This window comes from Muscardinus avellanarius (assembly GCF_963383645.1).
Source record: "Muscardinus avellanarius genome assembly, chromosome: 12".
Lineage (NCBI taxonomy): Eukaryota > Metazoa > Chordata > Mammalia > Rodentia > Gliridae > Muscardinus > Muscardinus avellanarius.
Window position 1 is genome coordinate 60,867,991 of NC_137798.1, and position 12,467 is coordinate 60,880,457.

At 34.2% G+C, this 12,467-nt stretch overlaps 1 protein-coding gene across 1 annotated transcript in view; it reads left to right on the plus strand.

Moving 5' to 3' along the window:
- KTN1 (kinectin 1) overlaps positions 1-12,467 on the plus strand; it is a 107,273-nt gene that overhangs the window by 60,562 nt on the left and 34,244 nt on the right. The window contains exons 20-30 of the mRNA XM_080707829.1: positions 123-191; positions 1,457-1,494; positions 2,140-2,230; positions 2,380-2,448; positions 3,753-3,790; positions 4,514-4,604; positions 4,683-4,751; positions 5,241-5,278; positions 7,891-7,981; positions 9,262-9,330; positions 11,272-11,309. Coding sequence (XP_080563955.1) covers positions 123-191; positions 1,457-1,494; positions 2,140-2,230; positions 2,380-2,448; positions 3,753-3,790; positions 4,514-4,604; positions 4,683-4,751; positions 5,241-5,278; positions 7,891-7,981; positions 9,262-9,330; positions 11,272-11,309 — 701 coding nt within the window. The remainder of the gene's footprint in view (positions 1-122; positions 192-1,456; positions 1,495-2,139; positions 2,231-2,379; positions 2,449-3,752; positions 3,791-4,513; positions 4,605-4,682; positions 4,752-5,240; positions 5,279-7,890; positions 7,982-9,261; positions 9,331-11,271; positions 11,310-12,467) is intronic.

The window sequence follows — 12,467 nt, forward strand, 5'->3', positions numbered from 1 at the left end:
TATGATCTGGGGGCTTTAGAAGAAAAGCAGTAGCTAAAAGAAAGTGAGAAATTAGCCTACTCTGATGTTAGGTAGTTTCTTGGAAGATAAAAGTATGTTGTATTTATTTGTCTTTGAAAAAGGCAATAAGAACAGAAAATTCATCTCTGACCAAAGAAGTTCAAGACTTAAAGGCTAAGCAAAATGATCAGGTAATGTATATAGAAGAGCCTACATTTTTTTGTGTTTTAAACAGTCTACAAGGTTGTTACATACATTCCACATCTGTCTGTCTCTCTTCCAAGCTGGAATTTTTCAGTTATAGTTTTGATCAGTCAGTGATTAGTTACTTAATTATTAATTACTTAACTGTCAGTAATAGAGGCTGTAATCTTTTCAGTTCTGGTGATTAAACCCAGGAGCACTCTACCACTGAGTTATGTCCCTAACCTTTTTTATTTTTTACTTTAAGACAGGGTCTTGCTAAATTGATGATTGCCTCAAACTTGAAATCCTCCTGCCTTAGTCTCTTGAGTTGCTGGGATTACATCTATGTGCCCAGCAGAGGCTGCAGTTTATTTGAAAACTGGTCACCTGCCAGGCACCATGTGTATTCTTTTTTTTTTCTTTTTTCTTTTTTCTTTTCTTTGGTGGTACTGGGGTTCCTGGAAACCCTTCTACCTCCGGGCTACACTCCCAGACACCTATTTTTTATATTTTTATTTGGAAACAGGGTCTCTAAAGCCAGCAAGGCTGGCTTCAAACCTGTGCAATCCTCCTGTCTCCGCCTCCCAAGCACGGGGATTACAAGCGTGCACCACCACACCCGGCCCATGTGAATTCTTGATAAGATGCCATTGCTTGTTACTACAGTAGTAAGAAATTTTGACCATACAAATAAAGTTAGAAATATAAAGAGGCTGTTGAAATGAGGCAGTTTCTTAGTTTGTGTTCTTTATGACCATCTCAATTGCCCCTCCCTCCTTTCTTCTTCTTCCTTCTCTCTCTTATACTGGGGGTAAAACCCAGGAGCATTCTACCTCTGATCTATACCCCAGCGCTATCTTTTAAGTTTTTATTTTGAGACAGTTTCTCACTAAGTTGTAATCTTGCTCTATCGATGAGATTGTCCTAAGCCTGTGATTCCCTGTCTCAGCTTCCCCCATGTACTTAGATTACAGGCATTGTCACCACATCCAGTTTGTACTGAGAATGACTACTTAATTTAAACATTTATCTAATTATTTATTTATTTATTTATTTATTTCCTACACTTGTAAGTAGGCTTAATGCTGATCTGATTTTCAGAATGTTGATTTTTATCATTATAACATTAAAAAATTAGAATTTCTGGGCTTATTTTTTTTTTACTTGGATTTTTGTATAGTGGCAGATTTAAGAGTAAATTGTACTTTTCTATATCTGATCCATTTATAGTTTCAGCAAATTACTAAGTAAGACTTATATTTATTTCCAGGTTTCTTTTGCATCTCTCGTTGAAGAACTTAAGAAAGTGTAAGTGATAACATTATTATAAGGTCTTTTTCTTTTGGCCTATTTTTTCAGTACTCATAAATATAGGTTTACTGTTTATGTTGGACAGCTGATATTCATATTAGTTTAACTTTCATTCTAGAATTTCTTATTAATAGATTAAGGAATGTTAGCTATATTTTTCTAAGTTTAGTGAGTTTTTTGATAATTGATTCCATTTAATTTTGTATGATATCAAATTGTTCAATTTCTGTTTAGCAATAGGAACTATTAAAGAATAGGTTATATTATACAGTAAGATCAGTTCCTTGCATATGTCCTCTTCTTGAGGTATTTCTAAGGTTTGATGCTTTAGCTTTCAAAGCACTAGAAGCCAGTATATAGAGGAACTTTATTCTCCCTGGTATGCATGGTTCAAATCTTATATTCTCTATCTTTGAAGCATATTACTATTTGTGTGCATAGGCCTCAACCATTTGGTAGTTGCTGATTAATTCTCATTTAGAAGGACTTTTAAATATTTTCTCTTTTGTCTGCAAAGATAGGTTGCTGTTTTATGTAAAATAGGAAGGAGCTTAAAAAGCCTTTTCATGAATGAGTGCTGGTTTTATGTCAGTGGATCTTGATTATTTTTATTCACATTAATCCTGTATATGTTTATTTAAGTATCCATGAGAAAGATGGAAAGATCAAGTCAGTGGAAGAACTTCTGGAGGCTGAACTTCTCAAAGTTGCTAATAAGGAGAAAACTGTTCAGGTATTGGAAGAAAGAGAATAATGTGTTTGGCTTTCTGTTTATCAACTTTAGTTAATATCATTTAATTTCATATGTTTGTCTGTGCATTGCATTTTATGTCAAATTCTGTGTTTCCATTGTCCAATTCTGTCTGTTTTGTCATTGTCAAGGATTTGAAACAGGAAATAGAGGCTCTTAAAGAAGAAATAGGAATTGTCCAGCTTGAAAAGGCTCAACAGGTAAAAAAATCTCAGAGCCATAGCATGACAGATTTCTGGTGTATGTGTTAATTTTGAACTATTTGATTTTTTTCCTTTTTTTCCATGATACTCAGAAAAAATTTTTAGTAGTGTGCTATAAGCATATTGGGTTCTATGTTTTCATTTATTTACTTTTGCCTGATCTGAGAAAGTGTCCTTGATATTTTGACCCAAAAGACATATGGATTTTTAAAAACTTTTAACTGTCAAAGATCCTTTTCTAGAAGGTTTCTGTATCAGTATTTCATATAAGTTGCCAACTTAATAAACAAGACACAAAACACTTTGGTAAAATCTTTTTAAATGTATTTCTGGCACCCCTGTTAAAACAAACCAATTATAAATTTAAAAAATTATAGTTGTACTCAGTTTTTGCCTGTAGATCATAAATTGGAAATCGATTTTATTGAATTTAATCTATTATGGTTTTATTTTAAAAATGTTGATACTGCATGGAATAGGTGATTCATTCATGCAATAGTTTCATTTAATATTTATTGAGTTTCTCCTACTTGTCAAAGCGTTAGGCCAGTGACTAGAGATAATATGTTGAATGAAACAAGGCACAGTGAATAGCTCGTATTTCTTTAATACAGATTGAGAGTTTTTTTTTTTTTTTCCTTTGGTGGTACTGGGGTTCCTGGAAGTCCTTCTACCTCTGGGCTACACTCCCAGACCTATTTTTTATACTTTTTTATTTGGAAACAGGGTCTTCTAAGCCAGCGCGCGCGGCTGGCTTCGAACCTGCGCGATCCTCCTGTCTCTGCCTCCCAAGCGCGGGGATTACAAGCGTGCGCCACCACGCCCGGCCAGATTGAGAGTTTAAGAGAAGGCTTCTCCTGAGGCTAAGCCTACAAGAAGAGAATGGGATATAAAATGTACTCTTAAACTGTGTATGATTTTTTTTTTTTAAAGGAAAGACAATGTAGAGTAATGTTGAATAGTTGCCCTTGGAGACTGGGCTGGAGAGGAGCTCTGATCTTTTAGGGAGGTGTGTGAAGAGCTAGATAATACTCTAATTTTCACAATTGTAGAAAGACCACATTTAGACGTAGTATAACTATCTTCCTTGCCTTTCCCCTTTCCTGTTATATTTTTAGTTTGTTGTACTGTCATTGGAATAAAAAAAAAAAAGGTGAAACCAAAATATATCTCATTTTGGCATAAAAAATTGAGTTGGGTTTTTGTCATTTAAAGTATATATTATGAAGGCTTATATCATAAAGCTTATTAAGGTAGATGCAAAAGATTATAAATTGCTTTTTCTGTCATTTGTGTTTCAGTTATCTATCACTTCTCAAGCTCAAGAGCTTCAGAACTTGTAAGTATCATTTTTCTCATTTTTCTATAAATCTCTTTTTTCAAATATAATGAAATGTATATATTCCTCATATTTGATCTCATAATATTCTAGAAAATATGAAATCATTTTATAAGGTCTTAAAAGCTTTAAGTTTTTCATTATGCTTTAACTATAGGTTTTTTTGGTGGGAAAGAGGTAAAATGGGAAGTCTTAATATTATTGATTTATAATCCAAATATGACCTTAAACTTAGGCGTTTCTTTTTGAGTATTTAATTTTTAATTTTTATATTTTGCAGTACTGGGGATGGAACCCAGGGGCATTCTATCTCCAAGCTACATGCCCAGCCCTATTTTTTATTCTTTATTTTGAAACAGGGTCTCAAGCATGCACCACCACACTTGGCAGCTCTTTGAGTATTTTAAAGCTATTTGAAACTGACTATATACTTTACACCCAAACCAGTTGTAATAAGCTATCTAAATTTAACAAGTTGTATATGGTAGAAATAGAGCTACCCTAAGCTATTTAATATTTCTATATTCAGTGATAGAATAGTTTTTAGTCATCCTGTTCCTAATTTAATATCCTTTGAAGTCATATATCTTTTTACTTAAGATAATTTTTTGTTTATTTTAATTAGTTTTGACTGTACTACCTGAAATATACTTTTTTCAGACTCCATTATATTTTACTTTTTATAGTCATATTTATTTATAGTTCTTATTAATTTATTATCAGATTAAAAGGAAAGGAGGAACAGATGAGTATCATGAAGGCTGTTTTAGAAGAGAAGGAGAAAGACCTAGCCAATAGAGGGAAATGGTTACAGGTGAGACATTAAAAACAAAAGAAAAAAGCAGCTTTTTTTGGGGTATTTGAACATTAATTCACACCTATTCTTCTTAAGGATCTTCAAAAAGAAAATGAATCTTTAAAGGCTCATGTTCAGGAGGTAGCACATCATAACTTGCAAGAGGTATAGTATAAACAAATTGCCAACATACTATATAGGAAGGAGAAATCTTTATTTAATCGATTATAAAGTATGAAAGTATGTTCTCAGTTTCTTTGCCAGAAAAATCATGTACCAGAGGTATTTTATTATTGTTAAAATAAGTTAACCTTTATTTCTGTCAAGTTATAATTAACTGCCTGATTTGTCAACCTAAGCCTGTAAGCATTTTCTTCTTCCTTTTTCAAATCTACTCTAAGCTCATTCTTAACTGTCTGTTTAGTTGGTATATTAATTTGTAATCTTTTAAAAAATAAATATAAAAATTAAGTTGGATAAAGAAGACTCATTCTGTTTTTATTTTATAAGTGCCCTAATTTTAAATTTACCACATAATTATGTTTTTGTTTTATTGATAATTTATTAAAATAAGTGTTTATTTTATTGACTCTATATGTTACAGAACTTCGTCTATTTTGATTTTAGCATTAAAAATATGAATCTGTTCCTTAGGCATGTTCTACATCACAATTTGAAGAACTTGAAATTGTGTAAGTAAAGAAAAAAAAGAAATTGTGTGTATGTGTAATTTTTTTTTTTTTTTTTTTTTTTTTTTGCGGGTCTGGAGATGGAAACCAGGGGCATTTGACCTCTGAGCTGCACTCCCTGCCCTATTTTTTATTCTGTATTTTGAAACAGGGTCTCACTAAGTTGCTGAGGGCCTCACTAAGTAGTAGCTGAGGCTGTCCGTGAACCAGGATCCTCTGGTCTCAGCCTTCCGAATGCTGGGATTACAAGCGTGAGCCACCACGCCCAGCTTGTACATGTAATTTTAGCCAGATTTTTGAAGAGGAATGTCTAATTTCAGAATGTGCTTAAACATCATAATGCTGGGTTTGGTGTGATATAGCCAAGGCCCTTCAAATGTTGGAGACTATCCTTTTATCTTTTCCAAACCCACCAAACCTGATTTATCAAATTTTCTTTCTGCAAGTAGACTGGTTTTAGGTTTTGTATTTTAAACAAAGCATGCAATTACTGTAAAAGGAGATCAAATTTATTTTAAATTAAGTTAATATTTAAAAGGATAACATCTAAATTAATCAGAAGGTAATCTTAGCCGTTATATTGATAATGAATATGAAGTCTTCATATAATACTAACTTGCTTTAGAGAAAATAGAATTTGTTTTGTTGTTCTGTGCTGAATAGTAAAACTATTGACTCCAGTCAGCATAGGTGTTAGTCTTTGTAGATGTTCGTTGTAGAACAAGTGCTTTTATTCTAGAAAGTCCTTTTCTTAAGCTGAATCAATCTACATTGGTGAGGAAGGATATCTGGACTTCAACATTTTGGTCCCCTGAAGAATCACTTCTAAGAGATTTTTCTTTGATGTGATGCCGAGTAGTCTTTATAGATGTTTTAAGAAGTGCCCTTTTTGAAATTGTGTCTTTAAAAGTCAGGCAATGAGGATCATTATTAGGTCTTTGTCCTTATAAAAACAAGGAAGATGACTATTCTTGGCACCAAGATTACTCATTTTTATAATTAATTATCTCTTGGGAAAAGTATTTAATTTCAGGTTTATTTCTGCCTTACATTTTCCTTTCACTTGCTTTTCCTTTTTCAGTTAAGAGACTGTTTTTAGAGAAAAATACCGAGAGAAAAAGAGTTCTTTTATCACTTTCTTCATTATTCCTATTAACATCTTGCATTAGTATGGAACATTTTAATAGTTGATGTGCCAATAACAATACATTGACAAAAGGTCATAGATAGTTTCTAGGGTTCGTTTTTTGTAGGTTTTTAACAAACTTATGACAATATATCCATTGCTATAGTATTAAACATAACAGTTACACTGTATTCCATCTATTCATCCCATTTCTTCATTTACTCTCCTCACTTACTCCCCTTGAATTCCTGGTAACCACAGATCATCTTATTTTCTCTGTGGTTTTGTCTTTTCTAGTAGGTCATAGTTGGAGCTATATAGTATGTAGCCTTTTCTGATGAACATCTTTGATTTTTAGCAATATGAATTTAAGATTTACAGTTTGTTTTCATTCTTTAATCACACTCTTCATGTATGCTCTTTTGTTGTTTTTTTTTAGACCCATAGCATCTTGACATTCTTTCTAGGTTAAAGTGGAATTAAAAATAGTGTTCATTCAGCAAATGCTGAGAGTTTCTTATGGGCTTTGAGACACTGAAGATACTGAAATGCATAAGATGGGTTTCTGCCTTGAAGAAATAAATAGATAATTTTAAAATGTTCTGTGTTGTGATAGAAGCTGGGCATGATGGTGAATGACTGTAATGTCAGTACTTGGGAGGCTGAGACTGGAGGATTGCACATTTAAGACTAGCCTCAGAAATTTAGTGAGATTTTCAGCAACCAAGCAAAACCTATTTCCAAAAAAAAAAAAAAAAAGCCTCTTTAAAAGGACTGTGAGTATACCTCAGGTATAATGACCTGGGTTCAATTCCCAGTAATGATAAGGGCAATTGGGATTCATGCAGCTAGACTGAATAAAATATCAAGATGGGGCAAGAGAATACCAGATTAAATTATATGTAGTACTTCTTCAGCATAAGGTATATTGTAATTTCCAGGATCAACAAATTATGGCTTGCATTCTTGGGAGAACTATTCATTTGTTTTTAGTGGAAATTTTTATAGCAATTGGATGAAATAGTTTTTCTGTTAGTGTTTCCTCATGTATAATCAATATTTGCTTAAGAAATATTAAGCATAAAATAAGCGTTTTTTAGAGTGTTCTTGACTTTGAATAGAATGATCCTGGAAATGCTCTTAAAAAACTTATAAGTTGCCGGGCGTGGTGGCTCACGCTTGTAATCCCCGCGCTTGGGAGGCAGAGACAGGAGGATCGCGCAGGTTCGAAGCCAGCCACGCGCGCTGGCTTAGGAGACCCTGTTTCCAAGTAAAAAAAATGTAAAAATAGGTATGGGAGTGTAGCCCGGAGGTAGAAGGGCTTCCAGGAACCCCAGTACCACCAAAAAAAAAAAAAAAAAAAACTTATAAGTTGGTATAATATTCAAAGGAATAGTGTAGGCATTGTTTCTACTTTTTCTTATGGATTATATTTTAGTCTGTTCTTTCTTTTTTATATACATCAGTAAAATATTTGTAAAAATTTTAGGTTGAAAGAAAAGGAAAATGAAATGAAGCGAGTAGAAACTATGCTAAAAGAAAAGGAGAGTGATCTTTGTAGCAAAACAAAGCTGTTACAGGTAAATATGATTACTTAATATTGAGTGAGTTGTGTTTGCATGTTTAAAAAAACTTATAACTGATTTGAAAAAATTAGAATATAAGTCAGGCCTGGTGGCACATGCTTGTAATCCCAGCATTTGGGAGGTGGAGACAGGAGGATCAGGTTCACAGGCAGCCTCAGGTACTTAGTGAGGCTCTTTGCAACTGAGTGAGACCCTGTTTCAAAATACAGAATAAAAAACAGGGTTGGGACTGTAGTTTGGAGGTAGAATGCCCTTGGGTTTCATCCCCAATACGGGGGGCGGGGGGGATTAGAATATAAAACCTCCCACCCATATATTATCTCATTCCTCAGAAATCTGTTATGTTAGTTATAGCTTCCAAGAAAGAACCTGTACTTAAAATATGTGAACATATGTATACTTACTTGTCTTTCAATATACATATTTACCTATGTACAGTTATGCATTTTGCTTTCCCCCTAATTACCAATGTTGTTGATCTTTCCATGTAAGCATGTTTCTGCCTTGAATTTTTAATAGCTTCATGACATTATTTGGTTATATCACTTACAGTCAGCCCCAGTTTATGGATACATATTTAGAGTTTTACCTGTTACAGACAATGCTACAGTGAATATCTTTGTAAACATCTTTTGAGTATTTTTGCTAGTATATCTGTTTTATAAATTTTTATATATAAATTTTGGGATCAAAGGTTTATATAGATATTTGTTTTGAAAGAATTTAAATAGAAAATCAGTATCTTTTATATTTAATATTCAAAGTTCTTATAGAACATTGATTTGGAGATATAACAAATTTGTAAATGTGTGCAGTGTTTTGGTCTAGTCTTGTTCATTTTTCATGCTCCAAGGATTAGTTTCATGTAAAGAATCAGTCCTTATTACAATTGTAATCTGTACAATTGTAATAATGTAAGTTTTTTTTGTTTAGGGTTTTTTTCCCCCTTTCTTTTCTTGTCTTTTCTTTTTTTGGTACTGGGGTTAAAGCCAGGGACATTGGTACCTCCAAGCTATACCTCCACTCTTTTTTTTTATTTTATAAAAAATAAGCTGCTTAGGCTGTCCTCAAACCTGCAGTCTTCCTGTCTTCCTGTCTTGTCTCCCAAGTGTTGGAATTATAAGCCTGTGCCACCATGTCTTGCCTTGCACATTTTAGGATAGGGCTTGTTACATCCTTTGAATATTTACTATTTTGGAATTTTTCTATATTGTGTATGTTTCAAAAGCTTATGTGGAGGAAAAAAACAATCTCATTTAATTTTTATTTAATAGGAATTACAAGATGAAAACAAATTGTTTAAATCTCAAATAGAGCAGCTTAAGCAACATAACTACCAACAGGTAGGTACTATTAGTTTTCCCTTTACCTGTGTGGCAAAAATTATCTAAGTAGTGACATTTTTTGCATATTTTTAAAATAATGTGTTTTATTTATGTGCTTATCAAATTTTCTATAGAACAAGACAATTTGCTATATTATACCCAAGATAAAATAATCTATGATATATGAAAATTCACACAAATAATATTACTAATCTGTATTCCAGCTCTGTTTTACATCTGTACGTGTGTTTTCTAATCCTCTGGAATGCTTCTCTTAGCAAGTCATTTAAAATCCTAGAGAGGTCAGTTTAAACATACATATATACTCTATCTCTGTTCTCCCTAAATCAAACATCAGTAATTGGGAAAAAACTAACATGTGTATAATACTAGAAGGATAGTCTATCACTATTTAAAGTATGTTTACAAAGTGTAATTCTACTTAGTAAAAATAAAAGTGTGCTTTTTAAAATAGATACATTAGCCAGGCATAGTGGCACACGCTTGTAATCCCAGCGCTTGGGAGGCTGAGACAGGAGGATTGCACAGGTTCAAAGCCAGCCTCTCAGGTACTGAGTGAGGCTCTCAGCAACTTAGTGAGACCCTGTTTCCAAATAAAGTATAAAATAGGTCTGAGAGTATAGCCCGGAGGTAGTCTGGGAGTGTAGCCCACCCCCAGTACCACCAAAAATAAAAAATAAAAAAAGATATATTACAAGTGTGTGTGTGTGTGTGTGTGTGTGTTTGAGGGACAAAGAATGTATTTGAGGGACAAAGAATTAGAATTCTGGTTGGCAAAAAGTCTCCAGTAGTTTAGTTTGGGAGATTTTAGTCATCAAGGAATAATGCCATATGTGAAGGCCATATACCTTTGCATGTTATAAAAGAGATTAACTTTTTGTTATATATAAGGAAATTAACTTTTCCAAAAATCTCTTGATTTTATTTATGTTGTTTTAATTTTAACTTAAGGAGGCTTAAAATTTTAAGTATTTCTGTTTTGGGAGTCCTAAGTCAGAGGCCCAGCTCTGGGAACCTCAGCAAATCAGAAACCAAATGGATAAAGTAAGGGTGAAAAGCAGGAAAGGAACTTTAATCAGTATGGCCATACCAGGAAGACAGAGACCAGTATTTCTAGCCCTGTCTTTAGGCTACTTATAGGAGCTTCCAGATTATATGAATAAGGGAATCAGAAATACACCTCGTCAAGCAGTCTTGATCAACCTGTGGTCTGACTGATTATTATTATTCTGAGGATTGATCAGGTAGGGGCATGGTTGAGGGAGATAAAATTACTATTGCCCGAGGATAGTTTTGGATACATCACAAGATATTTATAGATCAGATCCATTGTTCCTGGAACCCAAGGTGATTTTAACAAAGAAGACTGAAACAAAATAAGAGTTAGAGTTGTCAAGTTTTTAACATTTACAGATTCAGGTGTAGATTCCAAGCCACCTCTAAGTCCTTATTACCTCTGTGCTTTGCATGCAAGAAATGGATAATTAGTTGTTAAGTGAAAGATTGAAGTATGTAGTGACATTGAAGATTGGAGTTAGTACTCAGTACATTTTATAAATTTGTACATTTCTATTAAAATCACTTGATTAGCCAGGTGTGGTGGCTCATGCTTGGAATCCTAGCATTTGGGAGGCTAAGACGAGGATCATGGTTCACCAGACAGCCTCAGCTACTTAGTGAGGCTCTCTGCAACTTAGACCCTGTTTCAAAATAAAGAATAAAAAATAGGGCTGGGGGTGTAGCTTGGAGGTAGAATGCCTCTAGGTTCTATCCCTAGTACTGGAAAAAAAAAAAAAAATGACTTGATTAATGTTAAGGTACTGGCATGGGGAATAATGATGTTTTTACTGTTGATGTCTTAATTTATCTGTGAGAAAATTTATGTTTTTTGTGTTCTAGAAAGCTATATTTTGAAATAACATTTAACTTTTTTAATAGGCATCTTCTTTTCCACCTCATGAAGAATTATTAAAAGTGTAAGTAATGAGTTTGATTCATAGTTTTGGAATTGTTAACCTTTTATGTGTAGAGAAGCAATGTAATGGAACTGTAAATGATCATGTAGTTTTTACAGTTCTGTTTGGATATCTTAAACTGCAGGTCCTTAGAGCTTAGGTGTGCCTTTGGTTGACTAATGTACCTTTTTATAGTGTTTGGATTTCTTTCAATATTTTTTTGCCGATGTCCTCTCCTTTGTTTTTCGGATATTAAGAAGCACCAAAGTCACATCGAATTGAACTATACTTTGATGGCTTTACTTGTTAGTTTCTCAAATGTAAGTTACTCTATCTTATGAAGACATGTCATTTTACAGGGCTCTTTGCTTATCCCAAATCTTGCCGAATAGACCCTTCCTCCTGCTTAGAAAGTATCCTCATTGTTTTGCCTAAAGATGTACCTGACAAGCCCCTTGCTTATTACACCCCTTTGCTTAAGGAAAATTCCCATTATCCTGCTTAACTCAGCTGTAATGACCCATCTAACTCTTCTTAAACCCCTTCTAGCAAAGCTGTTTCCCATTGCCCTGTAAAATATCTCCTTAAACAACCTATATGAGCTTCTGTCTGTAAGCAGATACAGGCTCCAACCTTTCACTGGAGACCCCCTTTGTAATTTTATCACAATATAACTTGTACTGCTGTAGAGACATCTTCCTTTTCCTATCTCCTGGGACCTTTTATTTGGTACTGAAACCCAGGAATGGGTAGTGAGGATAAGTTCCCGTTTGCAGTGCGGGAGGCAGTGAACAGTGGCAGCTCCTTCTAGGCTAACTCCCAGATCCAGAGTCGCTCCTGTTCCTTGCTCTCATTCCCTACCCCACTCTTCCTCCCTTCCTGCCCCGCTCCTTCTCCACAGCTCTGGCAGTGACCATCTTTGTTGCTTCTGTCCTATATCCAACACTGGTCTGCTCACCATCCTGGGTAAATTCTTGCCATTTCCCTTTCCCTCTAGAGTTTTTTATTCTGTTAGTTACTTGTTTTGGAAATAACTGAAAATCCCTGCACGGAGTGAGAGCTACTCCCATGGCAGTCCTGGACTACTAGACCCTCAGTCTTTTGGGGATGCAGAGGCTGCTCAGTCCTTGGAGGTTTTCCGATGGTTGTGGGGAGACCTCTTTCCTCTGACTTAACCTC